At 39.6% G+C, this 19628-nt stretch overlaps 1 protein-coding gene across 1 annotated transcript in view; it reads right to left on the reverse strand.

The window, feature by feature from the left end:
* FBN2 (fibrillin 2) overlaps nt 1–19628 on the reverse strand; it is a 132355-nt gene that overhangs the window by 11224 nt on the left and 101503 nt on the right. The window contains exons 39-56 of the mRNA XM_033164487.1: nt 18516–18641; nt 16896–17021; nt 15604–15756; nt 14704–14772; nt 14233–14358; nt 13064–13189; nt 12423–12548; nt 12025–12141; nt 10527–10655; nt 9655–9774; nt 7209–7334; nt 5926–6078; nt 4479–4544; nt 2847–2972; nt 2605–2724; nt 2299–2421; nt 1109–1240; nt 228–353 (exon numbers count right to left, since the gene is read on the reverse strand). Coding sequence (XP_033020378.1) covers nt 228–353; nt 1109–1240; nt 2299–2421; nt 2605–2724; nt 2847–2972; nt 4479–4544; nt 5926–6078; nt 7209–7334; nt 9655–9774; nt 10527–10655; nt 12025–12141; nt 12423–12548; nt 13064–13189; nt 14233–14358; nt 14704–14772; nt 15604–15756; nt 16896–17021; nt 18516–18641 — 2190 coding nt within the window. The remainder of the gene's footprint in view (nt 1–227; nt 354–1108; nt 1241–2298; nt 2422–2604; nt 2725–2846; nt 2973–4478; nt 4545–5925; nt 6079–7208; nt 7335–9654; nt 9775–10526; nt 10656–12024; nt 12142–12422; nt 12549–13063; nt 13190–14232; nt 14359–14703; nt 14773–15603; nt 15757–16895; nt 17022–18515; nt 18642–19628) is intronic.

The raw sequence follows: 19628 nt of genomic DNA on the forward strand, positions 1-19628 counted from the left end.
TATAGTATCTCCAGCTTTCCTAATTTAATTAGTTTTCTCTCAAACCATCTGCTATTTTTTATTTTTTAGCAAACAGAGGAGGATAATCTTTTCATTTCCCCTCCTTGTAGATAAGACAGATAAAAAGATTTTGTTTCAGTCAACTACCTCTTATATCCAAACTGGCAAAGATTTCTTAAACACTCCCTTCATTTGAACAGAAAATAATGGACTGTAGGTTTACTTGCCAATGCATTCAGTTCCAGATGAACTTGACTGAAAACCTTCATTGCATTCACACCTGTAACTTCCAATAATGTTGACACAGTGGCCGTTTTCACAGATACCTGGCTTGGTGCGGCATTCATTTTCATCTTTTTCACAAACACAGAAACAAAAATAATTACAGTATGTACAGAATCACAATGCCAGTTAAATGATACCAATACAACCAACAACTTAAGATCACTCAGTTGGGTTTTCCGTTCCCTCTTCTCTAAGGAATATGCTAATTGAGGCTGGAGAAGGACAATAATAATTTGAGACAGAGTGCTGCTAGAAAAAGTCTGAGATCTAGGAGCCTGATTTCCTCTCTGTAATAATCCAATGCTATGGTGCTGAGGGTTCTCCTAGAAAACTGATAGGAAGTAAGAATTAATGCTGATAGAACGTCAGAATTAATGGTGTAAACTCCCAGCTTATGCTCAGCATATATTAGGGATAGGGGGGAAATTAAGCTCCGTTCACAATTTAACGGAAACCTACCTAATTCGTACTTCCCAAAGCTATATGCAAACTGAAATGCAAATGTCCTTCAAAATTCACACTTCTCCCAATTTTGTGATGAAGCTTTCCAACCAAAAAATGAGCACACATTAGAAGTGTGCATCAAATCCATAGGTTAGTGAAAGGAACATACAAAAAAGTCCTAATATCAGGGACACTGCTTGAACAAATATGTACGTTAGGCAACACTGCATACAAAAATGTGTATTATGTGCACTAATAGATAGGAAAAATTCATAATATACATTAACTTTTATTCATAACAGTCACTGGGTAATACAGGAATACTGAGTTAAATAGGCTCACGTTTTTTTTTCTTGAAGCACCCTATCTTAATACCTACCCATGCAACCTTCTCCATCTGGTCTGCGGGTCATTCCAGGAGGGCATATGCACATGAAAGTTCCTATCAGATTTTTGCACATCATACCTCTTGATTCACAGTCATGTAGACCTTCTGCACATTCATCAAGATCTTTAAAAAAATAAAGGAATGTATATGTTTAGAACAGGGGTAGGCAACCTAAGGCCCGGGGACCGGATGCGGCCCAATTGCCTTCTCAATCCGACCCGTGGATGGTCCGGGAATCAGTGTGTTTTTACGTGAGTAGAATGTGTCCTTTTATTTAAAATGCATCTCTGGGTTATTTGTGGGGCATAGGAATTCGTTCACCCCCCCCCCCCAAAAAAAAATATAGTCCGGCCCACCACATGGTCTGAGGGACGGTGGACCGGCCCACGGCTGAAAAAGGTTGCTGACCCCTGGTTTAGAACATCTATCTACCATTTGTTCCAATATTCTGTCAGTAGACTCCTATACATATGCACCCCAAAGTAAACAGCACAGAGTATAAGGGGACTTAGGTGAGGATACTGTCTTGCACAGATGGGGAAGGGTAACTTTCTCTGAAATGTCCATTCCATGCACAGGGCCAGCTAGACATACGAAACAAGGAGTCTCAAAATGTGGATGAGCCAGTCATGTTGGGAAGAGGGGTTCAATTTGTTAGGCACTGGGGAACAGTTCAGGGTAATTTTTGGAACAAGTCATGCCTGTACAAAAGGGACTGGCTCCACTTGAACCAGAATGCAAACCAGATAGTTGGGAGCTTAAAATAAAAGAAGTAGCAGAGCACCTTTAAAACTGATCACCAAGGCAAAAGCAAAAAGAGCTGAAGAGTTTCCACCTGAGGATAAATCATCCCTAAGGGTTAAGGGTGAAAATGTTCAAGAAAGAGGTAGGAAGTACCATTTGTACCTACCTGAAAGGTAGATTTGCATGTCGAGTGTAGCATCACTGAGTTGGGCTTACTTGTGCCTCTAGTGGACAAAGGAAGGAGTAGGGTTTTCAGGCTGCTAAGTCCAACCCAGGGATGCTACACTGGCAAGTGAAATTGAAGGCAATGAGGGGTACAAAGCAATTCAAAGTGACCAAAGCACTGACGGTGCTTTCTTCTGGTCTGTGTTAAGTAAAATGTAGGTTATTTATGAAAGTTCAATGTTTATTAAAACATTTTTTAAAAACATCCGTACCTTTACACATTTTTTGGTCCTCTCTTAATTCATAGCCCACTGGACAGGTGCATTCATAGAAACCATATGTGTTTATGCAGCGAAAAGCACACAGCAATGGGTTTTGTACGCATTCATTTATGTCTAAACAAAATAGAAACAACACCAGTGTTATCCAGTCCTTAGAAATCTCCTTCTAAAAATAAAAAACAAACAAGCCATCTTTCTTATTTGTACACCACTTTGGCGGTAAAGGGAATCAGATAAAGATTCAAAGCAGGTTAGTTGCCCAAATGTAGTCAGAAGATAAAACAAATTATAATTTACCTTCGCAGTTCATCATTGGCCCAGGTTCAAATCCGTCAAGGCAATTACATTCAAAGCTACCAATAACATTGGAGCACGTGCCATTTCCACATGGATTACCAATTGAACATTCATCGGTATCTAGGGTATAACAAGCAAAACAAACTTTTGAATACTGGGATGCAGGTCAAGTTCATGAAGCTTTAAAGATTACAACACATGAAATAAACTGATTTTACATATGGCTTTGAATCAGCACACACCTACACAACGCACTCCAGTGTAATCCAGCTTGTATCCCAAAGGGCATTCACAACGGAAGGATCCATCTGTGTTTATGCAGTGACCGTTGGAACAAATGCCTGGGCTCTCAAGGCATTCGTTGACATCTAAAAACAAGAAAGTAACATCAAATCATTTGTACTGTTCTGTTATCCATCTCGGGATTCCTTTAGTATAACAGATACACATTTTATTGGACAGTAATAGAATTCCCTTTACCCTCCCAAAGAGGAATAAATGAATAAAAAGGAAAGAATTATTTCTTATGCCAAAAATGTGGAGAAAGTAAATGAATTAAAAAGCAGTTATTAAGGACATTTGATTTGCTTCTCTGATTAACAATTCGTTCACAGTGATAGCAGCAAAGTTATGAAAAACTTTCCTAGTGGAGATCTGCCAGACACCCTCTCTCCCTGTCTTTAGACAGTTGCTGAAAATGTTTTATATTTTGTGGTTTGTTGCTTTAAACAAATGATTTGGTCTTTTTTAAAAAAGAAAAAACTTGACCTACAAAAAATTGAGCTGTTGCCCATTTGGTGTTTTTAGTACAGGCAGCGAACGTTTTAGGTGGGTCCGATAAGTACACAAATGCCCACACGTGCATTGTGTCAAACCCGGAACTGACCTGAAAACATCACAAAAAGGGGCGGAACGAGGCAGGGGTGGAATGGCATGTTTGCAGGCTTTTTCAACGGTGTTTCAAATATATGCATTTTCATTTAAACCTGTGGTGCCTTGGAACATAACCCCGGAGTTGCCTGTATTGTAGTGTTCTGCATCGTTTCAAATTTCTATTTGATAGTATTTTAATTTGTCGTAAGCCACTTTGGTTGCTCTAAACCAGTGATGGCCAAACTTGGTCCTCCAGCTGTTTTGGGACGACAACTCCCATCATCCCTAGCTAACAGGACCAGCGGTCAGGGATGATGGAAATTGAAGTCCCAAAACAGCTGGAGGGCCACGTTTGGCCATCACTGCTCCAAACAGAAGAACTGGATAGAAATTACCGTATTGGTCTGAATATAAGCCTCACCACCCCCCCAATTCTGACCGTGAAAAGTTAAAAGTGCGGCTTATATTCGCAACCTTACGGTATGCAGTCAGGAGCGCGGCAAAGCAGCGCCCGCCCCATGTGTAGTTCCCCGTCTTCTCCCCCAAGGCCAGGAAGGGAGAAAGCGAGGAAGGGGAAAGGCTGTCGGCAATGAAGTGTGCGTGGCGCCCCCCCCCCCCAGCCAGAATGCAGCCAGGAGCAGTGAGGAATGGAGCGGCTTATATTTGGGTATTATTCCTTTACCCCCCACTCCAATTTTAAAAGTGCGGCTTATATTCGGACCAACACCGTATAGTGATTATAGTACATAGAATATAAATCCTGTGGGCTGCATCTACTATCCTAGGCCTATATTCACTTGTGCTGCCATGTGACCATTCACCAATAAGAGAAAGGAAGGGTGTTTTCTGGAGTAAGATTTATGTTGTCTCCCCCCCAATCAGGAATATTATTCGTATCTGAAAAATCAATACAACTTTCTTTCTAAAAGCCAGAGAATGCTGGAGTATAATTCATTAAAGAGCTAAATAATTTTAAAGTGATATCAAAGTAAAACCAATACCTTCTCGTGTATCATCAATCCCAGGTATAGTCCCATGACCAAATGGACACAAATCCTGGAAGGCAACTGCACGAGAACATTTTTTGGAACAGCAGCACCACAAAGGGAATAAAAATGGCAATGATTATACAGCTGACTATGGCCAATTAAAACAATAACGGGCATACACATATACATATATGCTTTTCACAAGTGCTACAAAAGAAGGTTTTCCCCCTTATTTTTCTTCCATCTCCAAATACTGCGTAATAAGTGCCACATCTATAAAGTAACTCTGTGCCTGTAACTGTAGCTGTAATCAATATTCAGTTTTTAATCTAAGCCAATAGCAAAACCCAAAAGACACTGATTGCTTTACTAGATTTTAACCCATGTTTAGCCAGTTCCAGTTTCCTGTGGTGATATTAGTTCCATATACACCATACATTTAAAACACATCTCCCCCCTTGCCCAAAAGATCCAGTTATTTTATTGCTCATTGTATAGTAATCCACAGCTAGTCAATAAAGAAGGCAGAGGGCCTTCTTGGTAGTGGTGCCTGCCCTGTGGAACTCCCTCCCATCAGATGTCAAGGCAATAAGCAACTATCTTACTTTTGAAAGACATCTGAAGGCAGCCCTGTTTAGGGAAGTTTTTAATGTTTAATGCTGTATTGTGTTTTTAATATTCAGTTGGCAGCCGCCCAGACTGATGGACAGGGTATAAATAATAAATGATAATGATAATAATAATTATTATTATTACTATGGTGATTCCTGAAACCACTTACTTAGAGTAGCTCCACTGAGCTACTGGAAATTGGATCAAGGATCTGGTTGGACAAGTAGAGGCTCTATATGCCAGTCGTTTTTTTACCACTGCGTCTTGAAAGCCAACTAGGGCTGGGCAATAACTGGTTTTCAACATTGCAATATATATCTGCAGTGGTGGAGGGAGTGCTGCACTTCCCCGCAGCAGCCGAGGGCCTTGTTGTGCCTCCACTGACAGTTAAGTCCAGTCGCAGATGACTCTGGGGTTGCGCCGCTCATCTCGCTTTACAGGCAGAGGGAGCTGGCGTTTGTCCACAGACAGTTTTTCCAGGTCATGTGGCCAGCATGACTAAGCTGCTTCTGGCGCAACGGAACACCAAAACCAGAGCAGCACACGGAAATACCGTTTACCTTCCCACCGGAGTGGTAGTACCTATTTATCTACTTGCACTTTTTGGTGTGCTTTCAAACTGCTAGGTTGGTAGGAGCTGGGACCGAGCAACAGGAGCTCACCCTGTCACGGGGATTCGAACCTCCCAACCTTCTTGTTGGCAAGCCCAAGAGGCTTAGTGGTTTAGACCACAGCGCCACCCATGTCCCTGTTGCAGCACTTATCACGATGTTATTTCCAATACTGTTATTCAAATGTATGGCGATTTATTGCACAGCCCCAAAGCCAGCACATGTTTTTTCTTTACCTTTTTCCTCCTTAGGACAAAGTTCACAGGGATCACCCCATCCTTCTCCTGGCATCTTGCTGCAGCAGCACTTTGCCTTGGTGGTGTTAAATGCTTTCGGCACAGAGCACTTGCCATTCTCAAAGTTAGTGAAGCAGAAGCTTTGCCGCGTATCTAGGGGAGAAACCAAATGCCACAGAATTACTTTAGACACTGGGTAGCTGGGTAAGTTAATCAAAATCAAAGGAATGGTTTCACTTCTCACTTGCATGGGAATTCCTGCCTGAACCTTTATCAGCAGGAGGCATTATTATTTTGTAATGCCTTTTTCATGCACTGAAGCCCTTTCAGTCTGCTTATACTAGGTGTGGGAAACCTCTGAGCAGGAGTTGCTGAGGAACATTTCAGGATTCCCCCCCCCCCCGAAAAATTACTTTTGTAGTGAAAGTGTTTGTATCCAAAAATGACATGGTCCAATCTCTTCTCCACCCACCCCACATCATCCTTCAATCCCTCTCCATCCATCTACCCCGTAACATCTTTTAATTCTCATTTGTATCTCCTTCAAGTATTATTTGACAATTGAACAATCCCACACATGTGCTAAGCCAGCCTGTGGATTTTTATACAGCCAGCTTTCATCCATGTGGGGAAAACTCAAGACATTTAAAGCATGGCGTCCAGTAGGCTCGGTGTAGTATTTTGTTGTTGAATTAATCTCAGTCTAATATTGGAGGTGGCTGTTTTAAAGTCATAGGGCTCTTGTCCATTTGGATGGGTTGGGCAATTTGCTCCCTAAAAATAGTTCAACAAATTAGGGTTGTCTGTAAAAAAAAAGGGGGGGGAGTTCCTGCACCTCTTTTTCTGTTAAAAAAAAAAAAGCACTGGTGTTAGGCGGGGCAAGCCTACAAATCCATTTTTGCCTGATCTGGGCTTAGCATGGATTTGTGATTGAAGACCGTAGATTACATTAAATATTCATACTGTTTTTTAAAATTGTATTTGTATTGCTTTTATTGCTGCAACTGGGCCCACAGCAACTGGTCTAGCCAAAGTTTGTCTTTGTGTTGTGTTTTAAATTTCAAGCATTGCATGTTCATCTTTGCATGCGTTAATGATTGTATTTTCTTTTTATTATCACATTAGCCATCCTGATAAGTGTAAAGTGTAAAGGTGAGGTAGAACTCCTTTAAATAAATAAACATGAGACGGCCCAACTTAGCCAAATGGTTGTTTACTGAATGGCCCTCCTTTCTGAATATTTGAGCTGACTGTTAAGGGCCTGCTAAAACCACTGTGCTTACCAAAACATCTCCTGCCATTATCTGATATCACAAAGCCTGTAGGACAGATGCACTGGAATCCTCCTGGCGTATTAGTGCAGGATCCAAAGAGACAGATGTTGGGATCCTCGTTGCATTCATCAATGTCTGAAAAATCATTTATTTATTTATTCCATACAATTTATACACAACTGGATTGTAAATAAATAAAATTTTTAAGACTGTTAAAAGGAAAATGTGATTACAACATTAATCCAAGATGGTATTCATCTTGTGTATTTTCCCAAGAGCTGATGGGAAATAGTGCATTAGGCATAATTGATTTTTAAATGAGCAAACCATTCGTCCTGTTTTAAAACAGCAATTGCTTTCTAAAGTCTACTCTAAGGCTGTGCCAGTATATTTGGTCATCCCCTCCCTCAACAATTTGGGGAAAGGCAAAAAGAAATTGCCCATAAATAAGAAAGTGAGTATGAGAACTTGTGAAACAAATATTTGAGGGGTGGGGCAGGGGTTTGCCTATCCCTGTTCGATTATAACGTAGTTAGGGGCTGTTTGCATCCTCTCTTCCTTAACCATGAGCTGTAACCAAGAATTTAACTGCTCCCTCAGCCAGTAAAGCGAGATGAGCACCGCAACCCAAGAGTCATTCGCGACTGGACTTAACTGTCAGGGGTCCTTTACCTTTTTTACAACTCATGCTTAAGGGAAAGAGTGTGTTTAAATACATGTCCAAATTCAGAAAACACACTAAACCCGACTTTGACTCAGCTGCCACATCATGCCATGCTAAGAGGACTGAGAGAAAACACAGCGGTTGCCATCTCCTCGCTAAAAGCCCACACATTTGCACTAAGACATTATTTCTCTTAGTGTTATCTGCTAATGTAGCAGGTGTCTTGCACGTGATATTCACTGCAGCCCCAAAATGCTGTTTTGAAAGGGTTTAAAGAAAATATGACTTGGATTACTCTCAAGAAAAACGGTTAATATTGCTAGCAATAGCTGCCAAAAATATTTAAAAGCTGGCAAGAAAACAAATTAATAAATGCACCGTGTTACAAAAGTTAAAATCTCAAAAAAAATGTATTGCTCAAGATAAAAGTCCAGCATATTTAAGCAAGATTTTGTTCCTTAATTTATGAAGACTACTGAAAGCACACATAAAGTTTTCCTTCCAGCTTTATCTGGGCAAAAATTCCCTAACATCAGTTAGTTTGGCACAGAGAAGACATGAGGATTTACTTCCTGTATGGTTAATTTGACGATATTTAGGATTGGCTGTCTGGTACAAATATCTTTGTTTCTTAGTTTGTGATTTGCATGGATCCGTTTTCTCATTTGATAGCTGTGTGTTACTTTCCCCCCATATAATGAAAATCTAAAGCACCTATCGTTCTAAAAGCATTGGTATATTATTTTGTACCAAAACAAAAATTCCTTAGATGTTGAAATAAACATCAAAGCGCTATGCAAATAACTCAATTACCTTTACACACTAGGTGTGCATTTGGTGCGGAATTTAGTTGTAGTTATCTATGAGCGTAAAGGCTTAAAACAGAAACCATTTCTGAGTCTAGGTGCGTTCAGATGTGGAGATTATTGAATTAGTTTTTCTGGTTAAAATGCAAGCGCTTCTTATCCCAGTTTCTAACATTCCTTTTCCACTGTATTACCTGCTGTGTTGTTGGAATTGCAGCTTTTTGATCGCTATATTGCCATGGCATACTAAATTTCATTCCCACTAGTGGACATGGTATAACACAACTGTATATGTGACCAGGCGTGTTGCCATGAGTGATTCTGTTCCCTCATGATTCACACATGAAAATGGTGGGAAGGTACTGTATACTAGAATACTACTCCAAATTTGGTCACATGAGCTGCAGTGGCATGATCCATGAAAACTATGGGGAAATTACAGCGCAAATGCTCCTGTGATTTTCCAGGTTAACAGAGCTGCAAGTGGTTTTTTCCCCCTGAAAGCAATTAACATAGAAATGGCTTCTACTAAATGCCACTAGATTTCCAGAACTGGAATTTACCTCGAGTGAAAGATCACATAAAATGAGAACGTTATCAGGTAAGGAAACTTTAGGGAAATAGAATAAAATGCTGTCTGAATGCAGCCTATATTTTCAGACAATTTTTCAGCTAAGTTTTCTCTATGTATTCACTGGGTGTGTGTGGGTGTGGGTGGATTTGTTTGTTGGTTAAGCAAAGATTTTACGAATCAAAAACCAGCACACACACACACACACACCCGATTTCTGTTAATGAATGCCACAACTTTGAGTTTGTTTCTCTCATCACAAGCACAATAATGCTGTATCTTAAAAGTCACTACTTTTGTAAATAAGTGACACAATCTTTGTATGTTATTCCTACCACATCCAAAATACCCATTCTTTACTGTGTTAGTATTGAAGTTCAAAATATAATATAATATAATAAAATGCAACATTACCAATGCAGCTTTCGCTTTTTACTTCATACCCTGGTGGGCAAATGCACCTAAAAGATCCTTCCAAATTTTGACATGTACCAGGGAAACATGAGCCAGCAAGCACCACACACTCATTAATATCTCAAAAGAATAGAAAAAAGACGAAACATGTTAGAGATTCTAGAAGGATTACCTACAGTCTAAATATGCAATAAGAGAGAAGAATCTATATCAAGATCATTGATCCTCCTTCCCACACTTTTGTCTGTCCTTTGTTGTGTTAAATAACCCTGCTCCCATCTGAAAATAACTATTAATTATTATTATTATACATAGATAATAATAAAATTTATATACCACCCTTCACCCAAAGATCACAGAGCGGTTTACAATATAAAAACACATAACGAACAGAAACCATAGCACTCCTCGCCCCCAGCTCTTGCTGATGGGAAAAGTTCCTACCCACCCCTTTGCAATGAATTCTGCTGTTCAGTTTAGCATACAAGAGCTACATAAGGCCAATGTATCAACCAAAATTGGTAAAAGAACAGAGATTTCCTGAGAAGAGGGAGAGGCTCTGTCTTACTTGCCTGGTATAGGATTCTGTTTCAGCTGCAGTTCACAGCTATCCATAAATACCTGCCGGAAGTGTTTTCGTTGGGCTATTTTAACTTATTTAGTTTTTTTAATTGAAAGACACTAGGATATATGCGACTGAAAGACACTGTAACATATGATTGTGCAAATGTATACCTCAAAAAGCAGCACAATTGTATGTTTATGCAAAAGTAAGTCACACTGTATTCAATGGGATGTAATCGCAGATAGGTGTGCATAGGATTGCTGTTCTATCAATGCACATTTACACAGGTAGTTGCTTTCATACATACCAATACAGTTCTTGCCATCTGGAGTAAGTTCATAACCTTCATGACATAAACATTTGAAAGAACCAATTTCATTGAAACACCTCCCATTTCTGCACACCTGACCAAAGAAGGAACTGCATTCATCAATATCTAAATGGTTAACAAAAAGCAACAAAATAGTTAACAAAACAAGGGCAACAAAAAGCATTAATTCTATCATGCAATTACTGCAAGCTACAACTCTGCTTTGGAACATGTTTTTAAAAGAAAAGCCTGACTAGCTTTTCAGGTACCTTTTAAATTGAACAACTTTCTAAAGAAATGCCTGAAGTAACTGATATTACAGTTTGAAGTCTGGTTTATTCTGCTATATTTTACTCCAAGAAAACCAATTTATCCTAAATAGAACCCAACAAGGCAGGCATGTATGTACAAATGTTTGTTTGTTATTCCCACTGAGATCCCAATATGAAATTTTGGAGGTAGCTCTTAGAAATATTAAATAATCAATACATTTTTGGGGAAATACTTAATTATATATAATTTTTAAATCACTTTTAAAGTTTTCAATTTTGTAACTTAAATTTAAAATTTAAAGCAAATCCATCATACGACATATCATATTAAGGCCCATGAAGTTCTGAAGAGATTGGTGTTTTTAGTTTTGACATATCTCAGTTCTGGGCTGAGCTTTTATGTTTATTGTGTAGTCTGGCAAGGCCGAAATTGTCAATTTTTTGAAATCTCAAATTCTCATAACGGGATGAGATAAAAAATTAAAATTTTAGATTCAAACTGTTTTGATCATTTAACAAGCGTACAAAATATAAAGAAAATTGGATGACACAAGTTAAAAAAGTTGGATCACTTGATATGGAATGACCTACTAGCAGTCTTTTCCCACCCAGTGTAATTTTCTGCCACCACAAGCAGCTATAGTCCTGCTGTTGGTGACCCAGTTAGTAGAAACTGCCGTTCCAAACCAACATCATACCCCTAGGATGATGCTACGTGACAACATAGTGTCATTCCAAGGGAGGATAGGAGGGGCACCGACAGCAACTCTGCTGCCACTTGCAGCAGCAGCAACTACATTTTAAATGAATGAATGAAAGGGGAAAAGTCACTGCTGTAACTTCTTTCCCTGGGGATCTTCTTCTTTTACAACTGAAAATTGTGCGATCTCTCTCCCAAATTCTCAAAGTTCATCCCCTGCTAACCATTCTGAAACCCTCATTTTCAATGGAAAAGATGACTTCTGGCTCATATGTAATTCTCTCTTCCCTAAGTTGTGGTCCTGATCTAGTTGGCGGTTCCTGCAGCTACTTGAAAGGTCAGAAAAGGTCTTTGAAGCTGAAATAGTATAATACTTTTTTTTTTCAAAATTCTTTCCACAATAGAGTACAGACCTTAAATAGATTTGCCTGTTAAAATTCAGAAATTTCATGTTCTTATTTGAACTTCTTGCACCATCCCTCTTCCTAAATGAAAAAATGTAGTTTTCTTTTTATTCTCTTACCCATACAGTCATTATTATGTGTAAGCTCAAATCCTGGATAACATAGACAATTATATGAGCCAACTGTGTTTTTACACGTTCCATTTCCACAAGGATGTCTTTCACATTCATCAACATCTGCAGAGAGAAGGCATTAATACAAAGGAATTATTATTTGTAGGATCATCTCAGGAAACCTTAACCACTGGCTTATTTTCCCACTCCCCTTTTTATATTTCAGTTTCGCAATGATATAATAAATGCAATCACCACATTTATTTGACAACACATAACTTATATTCATTTGAAATAAATATAACAGTATCAACCCAACCATCGCTCACCAAAACGTCAATTAATTAAGGTGTTCTAGATTTTCTAATTCACGTTTTTACACAGATAACATTCTCTCAACATACCCATACACATAGTTTGGTCATGGGATGCCTTAAAGCCATTTTGACAGATGCAGTGGTAAGTTCCCTCTTTATCCACACATGTGCCATGACTACATACATTAGGAATTTCCTGGCATTCATTGCGATCTATAACAAAAATACACAAAACACATAGTATACATTATTGATTTGTGGTTTTGTTATTGCTCATTCATTACTCACGTTTTACAATCTGCTAATGATTACTGAAGGTGAACTTAAAATGTCCATTTTATAAAGAAAGTCATAGCACAAAAAGCCTGCTATTTGTCTGTTTGTGTTAAGTTAGCTACTGCTAGACATGACACGAAAGGCAGGGAAGCAACATAATTGTTTTCTTTTCCAGACTTTGCAGTTTATAAGTGTGCAAAAAACAACAACACAAAATACAAATTCAGAACAGGAAAACTGCCAATATTCTAGAGCAGGCATGGCCAAACTTGGCCCTCCAGATGTTTGGGGACTACAACTCCCATCATCCCTGGCTAACAGGACCAGTTGTCAGGGATGATGGGAATTGTAGTCCCAAAACAGCTGGAGGGCCAAGTTTGACCATGCCTATTCTAGAGGGAATATCAATATAAAAGACTTAAGCAAAATAGGGAACACAAGTTACTTCTTACCAACACAGGCACCATTGGGTGAAAGTTTGAAACCTGCAGCACATTCGCAGCGGTAACTACCAGGGCTGTTAATACAATCTGCATTTCGTTGACAGAGATTGTCGCCGTTGCTGCATTCATCAATATCTGCAACATCAATAATTCTTAGTCAAATGTCAGTGTAGGTGTCCTTCATCTCTTTGAGGCATTCAGATACCTTTTATGCTCTACATTGCAATGGGCATAATTCAGCTAATGTTAAAGCACTTTCAAATCCCACTTCAATTAGAGAATTTTCAACACAATCTTAACATACCAACTGAAATCAACGGAACTTAAATGTGCTAATATCCCTTATCTTTGTGCTCATCCCTCTGAAGTATATTATTGAAGACGCCTTTTTTTAACATCCACTAAGGAAGAGGAAAGATGGGATTTAGAAGATTAACAGAACAATTTCCAAGAAACTAAAAATTAGAGGAGGAACCCAAGCACATCCTGTATCCCACAACCATACCACTCCAGAACATTTTTCATGAGAGCATTTAACAAATTCTACTGCTGCAAACAGCAGGAATGTGGCACATTGTACACACAGAGCAAATGCTATGAGTAATGTTCCTGCCTCCCTTTCTCTAAGAAATCTGCCAGGAAGATAAATACAATCCTGTGAGAACCGACAATTCACGGAAGAAAGGGCAACTAATGATCATGTTCAAATACTTCATTGAATTACTGATAGGAGTTTCAAAACCTAGGTCAGGAATCAACTGATGCGCAGCTTTATTTTTTCAAAGACAAGCGTCTTCTACACCTTTTCATTAGTCAATATTTTTCTATACTTTTCTAATAATTAAAAGTAACTGCTGCTTTGTTTTGAAGATATATCCACATATATCCATATCAAATTTACTGGAGCAGATCACAGACAGTTGCATGGTATGTTAGCTTGCACTTCCTCTCTGCTGGTCCACACAGCCAGGTTAGGCCATTGTGTAGGACTCAGTCAGTACAATCAGTTCCTCTTTGATCATGAGCCTGACTTGGAGGCACGTGTGATTTCTTGGTGTATTCCCTCCCCCCCCCAAAAAAAAACCTCACTTATGAGCTGCAGTAAAGTAGGAGCGGAGACCATTGCTGAAAAGGTTCTTGCCAGGAGGATAAACCATAGACAATACGATTTACATCACCTTCACAGACCAAGAGCAGATCATTGTAGCTGAATCCTGTTGGGCATTCGCAGCGGAAGCTGCCAATCTGGTTAATGCAAACACCATTTGCACAAATCCCTGGGATCTCTTTACATTCATCAATATCTAAAAAAATCAATTATTTATTAGTCAAATGCAAAAGCAAGCCCTGCTTTTTCTCATAGTTTCTCTATGCATGAAATAAGGGAAATAAAGTGGTAATAAAATTTACCTAGAAATATAATACAGTAAATTTAATATAGCAATTTAATTTTAATCAATGCTTTTTGTATAAAGGAAAAATCCATATACGATAACCTTATACATAAAAAGCTGAAACTTCCTCCCTGTCATGTTAGTTTTCTACACATCTTACAAATAAAACAAAAGGGGGTGGGTGGGAGGAAAAAAGCCTCTAGTTTTCAGATTCATGCTGCATTCATTAATCTGAACATAGCTTTAAAAACTTACCAACAGCTTTGCCTGTGTGGATGTCGAATGTGAAGCCAGGAATATTTCCACATATTGACTTGAAATCAACTTTAAAAGAAAGAAAATGGGGTGGAATCAAGGAGGCTAAATATAAAAATAACTCTTGGACAAACAATCCATTTACAAACAACAGTAATCCATTTTACTGAATAAGAGGACACCCCCCCCACACACACACAATGCAGCAATAAACAGATACATTATTTAATCCAAGTATTAGCTTTAATATTGACAGAATTTAGAAACTGAAAGACAGCACTGACGAGGAAAAACCCCAATGTGGAATTATATAGTATTAGTAATTTTGATGTATAAATAATGGGCTTTGAGCTCTTCTCTCTTCCTGTCTTGATTAATGACAGGAAGGACACTGGCTTAGAACACTTCTGGGGAAGGAAAAATGTTCTTTTCAGTTCTTATTTCCTCTTTCCATACTGATCAAAGGAATACTGCCCTGCTTTGTTTTCCTTTATGCTCTATGGTTATCAAAGAGTTAGAAGAATATATCTCAGTTATTGGGTTTTCATAAGTTTTATCCTATGTGATAAACAGTTGCCTGTTTAAGAAAACACTGAAAGAAATATACAGGTAACTGTTTATCACGGGCACTTTCAACTAACTGAAGAAAAGCCAGGAAACTGAAACAAATGAAACTAATATTTTTAATATCTCTGCTACCTACATTTATTCACCAGGTTGTTGGGAAGTATAACAGCTACTGAACATTGCATTTGCTTACATTGACTGCCAAGGAAATAACTGAATAATATATTACTGTATTGGCTCTCTAGGAATCTGTCCAGAAAGGGGTGCATATATCTTAATATTAATTTGGGCTCAAGAGTCTATACAACATCCCCTGTTAAGCCTAGTTTTTACCTGTTCCTGGAGTTGGACATGGTTCACAAGGTTTGTTCCAGGCTTTCCCAACATTATAGGTGCAGCAACACATCCTCTTGGTCACGTTGAAAGGGAGTTCATTGTCGCAAGACGTTCCATTGTAGCTTCTATAGCAAAAGCTCTTTCTCATATCTGTACATGTAGAAATCTCATGCTTTTAAATGGGTATTTTAAAGTATTATACATATAACAATTGGATCTTGAGCACTGGCTTTCTTTTTTCCTATACATCTAGTAGCTGCCTGTTTCAGCTGACTTTCCTGTTTTGGAACACAGAATAACTCCAGCTGAATCTGTTCTCTGTGTTTTATTCAAGAGGATTGGGGCAGATGCTAGATCTTCCCAACCACAATGGGGGAATTGGTTCATTGGTTCATTTTTAGCTGGTTGCCATGAGGAAGCATTTTCAACCCCCCGGGAGTCGAGAGGCGGCTGTGACTGGCTGCAACCACCACCCACCCTGGAACTGGGTGAGCAGCATGCTTAATTGAAGTAGACATAATTAGGATTGAGTTATAAGATCCAGAAAGCATATTTAGTACACAATAAAAGTAACTTACAAAGCTGTTCTATGGAATTGGGGGGTGGGGAGAATCTGTGGCAGACACACCACCACTTCCCTTGTCCTGACAGCTTGATATATCTAGGGCAGGATATTGGGGAGGTCTTTTTCACCCCTCTTGTCTTTCTCCCTATTTATCTCCCATTGAAATCAATGAAAGGGAAATTAACTACCCGGTATGCAAGCTCTAGAATCAGCATAGTTCTTGGCCTTTTTTGAGCACATGTCACGGGCTTTAGATCCTGCGGATCCCAAGCTCTGCAAGGCACCCACCCACCACCAGAACCCCACTGGGGATAGATCTATACCCACAGAACTTTCTAAACAGAGGCATAGTTGCTGTCCTCCTTTCTGACCTCCTCTCCACTAGTAAACTGGCACCTAAACACATTCAGAGACTCCACAGCCATCTTCTGGCCAGATGTAGGAATGCAGCCTCAAACTATGACTTAAGCTAGTTCAATAAACATGTACATTTCCACAAATATTAGTTTAACTGACTTTGACAAGCCAGATATTCCTCCGAGCCATTCCAACACCAATGGAGGCCTCACGTAAATGCTGTCCAGCTGTGAGCCTGGATTCTAGATCCTATGTGCTACCGAGAAAGTTTCATAGGAAGAGCTATGAAGTGTAAACGGCCTACATTTTAGAAACTCATCTGGTCTCAATATCATGGTAGGAAGTGGAAATATAAAAGGTAACATACCCATACAGTTGTGACCTCCATTCACCTGCATGTATTCTGGAGGGCAAATGCATGTGTAGTTCCCCAAGGTGTTGTAGCATGTCCCAGGACCGCAGACACCAGGATGTGCAACACACTCATCAATATCTGTGGGAGAGCAGGGAGACTCAATAAGCAATTAAGGTACAACAAACAAGTGCTCAATAAATAACAACATATAAGGCCAAACTGAATTGCCAAACAAGTATTTCTCATTTGTGGACAAAGAGGCTAGGTAAGAGTTAAGCAACGAATCCACCATCTTTTAATCCCGTGTTTGGGATTTTCCTCCTCTTTTGAAGTAGCTTTGGGGCTCTCAGTCTGCATGAGGACTGCAGTGCATGGTAGGGGTTCACCCGCCCCTTGTACAGCGGTACCTTGGTTCTCAAACTTAATCCGTTCCAGGAGTCTGTTTGACTACCGAAACCATTCAAAAACCGAGGCATGGTTTCCAGTTGGCTGCAAGAGCTTCCTGCACTCAATCAGAAGCTGCGTAAGCCGCGTCAGACGTTTGGCTTCCGAAAAACGTTCGCAAACCGGAACACTTACTTCTGGGTTTGCGGCATTCGGGAGCCAATTTGTTCAACAACTAAGCCGTTCGGGAACCAAGGGACCACTGTACTGCTTTCCCACTGCAAAAAATCACCCACCTGAAGCAGTTACTCGACTATGAAAAGTTTTGTTACGACAAGTAACATCTGAAGCTGTAATCTGTCTATGAAGATGTTACTTGCAGCAAAAAGCAGGTGTAGGGGTGAACAGTATCTGGAGGAAGTATGTGGGATTTAGGTTAGTCCTAACCCACTAAAGTCGTTACTTTAAAAAGAAAAGAGAAATCAAAATGGCCTGCATTATCACATCAGGTTTGACCCTAAGTAGTTTCAATTAGAAAGTAGTGTGCATATTCATGATTGTCCTGGGAGATTGTCTTAATATAAAAAACTTGATAACTGAATGTGTAGCTAGGGGGTGGTGAGGTGGGCCCCCGCCGGGGCACAGGTGAGGGGGGGCGCAAAATTGGCTAAAATACACGGGTGGCGCTGCAGGTTAAACCACAGAGCCTAGGGCTTGCTGATCAGAAGATCGGCGGTTTGAATCCCTGCAATGGGGTGAGCTCCCGTTGCTCGGTCCCAGCTCCTGCCCACCTAGCAGTTCGAAAGCACGTCAAAAGTGCAAGTAGATAAATAGGTACCGCTCCGGCGGGAAGGTAAACGGTGTTTCCATGCGCTGCTCTGGTTCGCCAGAAGCGGCTTTGTCATGCTGGCCACACGACCCGGAAGCTGTACGCTGGCTCCCTCAGCCAGTAACGCGAAATGAGCGCCACAACCGCAGAGTTGGACACGACTCGACCTAATGGTCAGGGGTCCCTTTACCTTTACCTAGGGGGCGCAATGTGGACGGTTCTGCCAGGGGCGCAAGATCACCTAGCTATGGCTCTGTGTGTAAATGTAATTTTCAAATCCTAAAGATCTACAACTTTAAATCTAGTATCTGCATTTCATCTGCATGCTTTCGGGTGTGGGGAGAAATGTCTGCAGGGAAGAATATTGTTTGAGAAGAAATGTCTCATGTTCCACTATGAGAAAAGATAATAATTGTTACCTTCACAGATACGAGTTTCTTCACTGAGGTAGTACCCATGGGGACATTCACACTGGAAGCTGCCAAATGTATTGATGCAGTTTCCACCTTGGCAGAGGCCAGGCAACTCTTGGCATTCATCAATGTCTGTGTTAAGAGAGAAAGGCATTTTTTTTTTTGGCTGATGAAAGACTATAGCAGACTACTTGCATAGATGGCTAACAGGGAATGACTTTTGCCTGTTTTTGTTTATAAATCTGCTCAGCTTTGTATGAAAAAGATCTGATAAAAGTATGAACTAGCCAAAGTACATTTAACTCTCACTAATTGCTGTATGAAGGATCACAATATAAATTAAAAGTCTTCCCAAAAAGTCAATTGGTCTTCACATGCTGTGCTCAACCATGACCAGGTTGCATCATATTTTATCACCTAGGAACATATGTCCTGTAATTATCACTTTTTGGTACATTGCAGGCATGCTAAAAGCTTAAAAGATCAGCTGTAAAACCGTCTGAGTCATGCTTCCAATTAATTTTTTGATAGGGTGATAGTAGACACAACTAACAGACTCAGAATGAGCCAAATGAGTAAGATTAAAGCAACTGATAAAGAAGCACCACACATTACATTTTCCTTTTAGCAGTAAAGCTGCCAAAATCCAAAACAATTTAGGAACTCAAAGTTTATAAAGCAATTTGCAGATTGCTGGGAAGCTCTTAACAGATGAAAAAACTCAGGTGAATGTGAGGAGCTGGATTGCTGCCATTAAGAAGTATCTATGTTTGAAATGGCCAGCACTTAAAAAATACATACATTTCAGTTTCTTCTATGGAACTAACCTAGATTTCACTACCTCCCCATTATAGACGTTTTACAAAACTTGACTCTTGTTTAAGTCATAAAAAGCTATAGTGGTTATTTTAAAAGTATTAACTTGTTTAACTATGTTAATGAACAAAATCAAGACCCTGTTATACCACTCACTCAGCCTTCTCAGTGGAGAGGTCATGTTTAGTGATATGTTTGGACACTGAATGTGTAAGTTTATGTCTAAATTCAATGGATACAACAAACACCATTATATATACTTCTGGTGATGATGATGATTCAGCAGCGCAACAAGCCGCTTGG

This window comes from Lacerta agilis, chromosome 11 (assembly GCF_009819535.1).
Source record: "Lacerta agilis isolate rLacAgi1 chromosome 11, rLacAgi1.pri, whole genome shotgun sequence".
NCBI lineage: Eukaryota > Metazoa > Chordata > Lepidosauria > Squamata > Lacertidae > Lacerta > Lacerta agilis.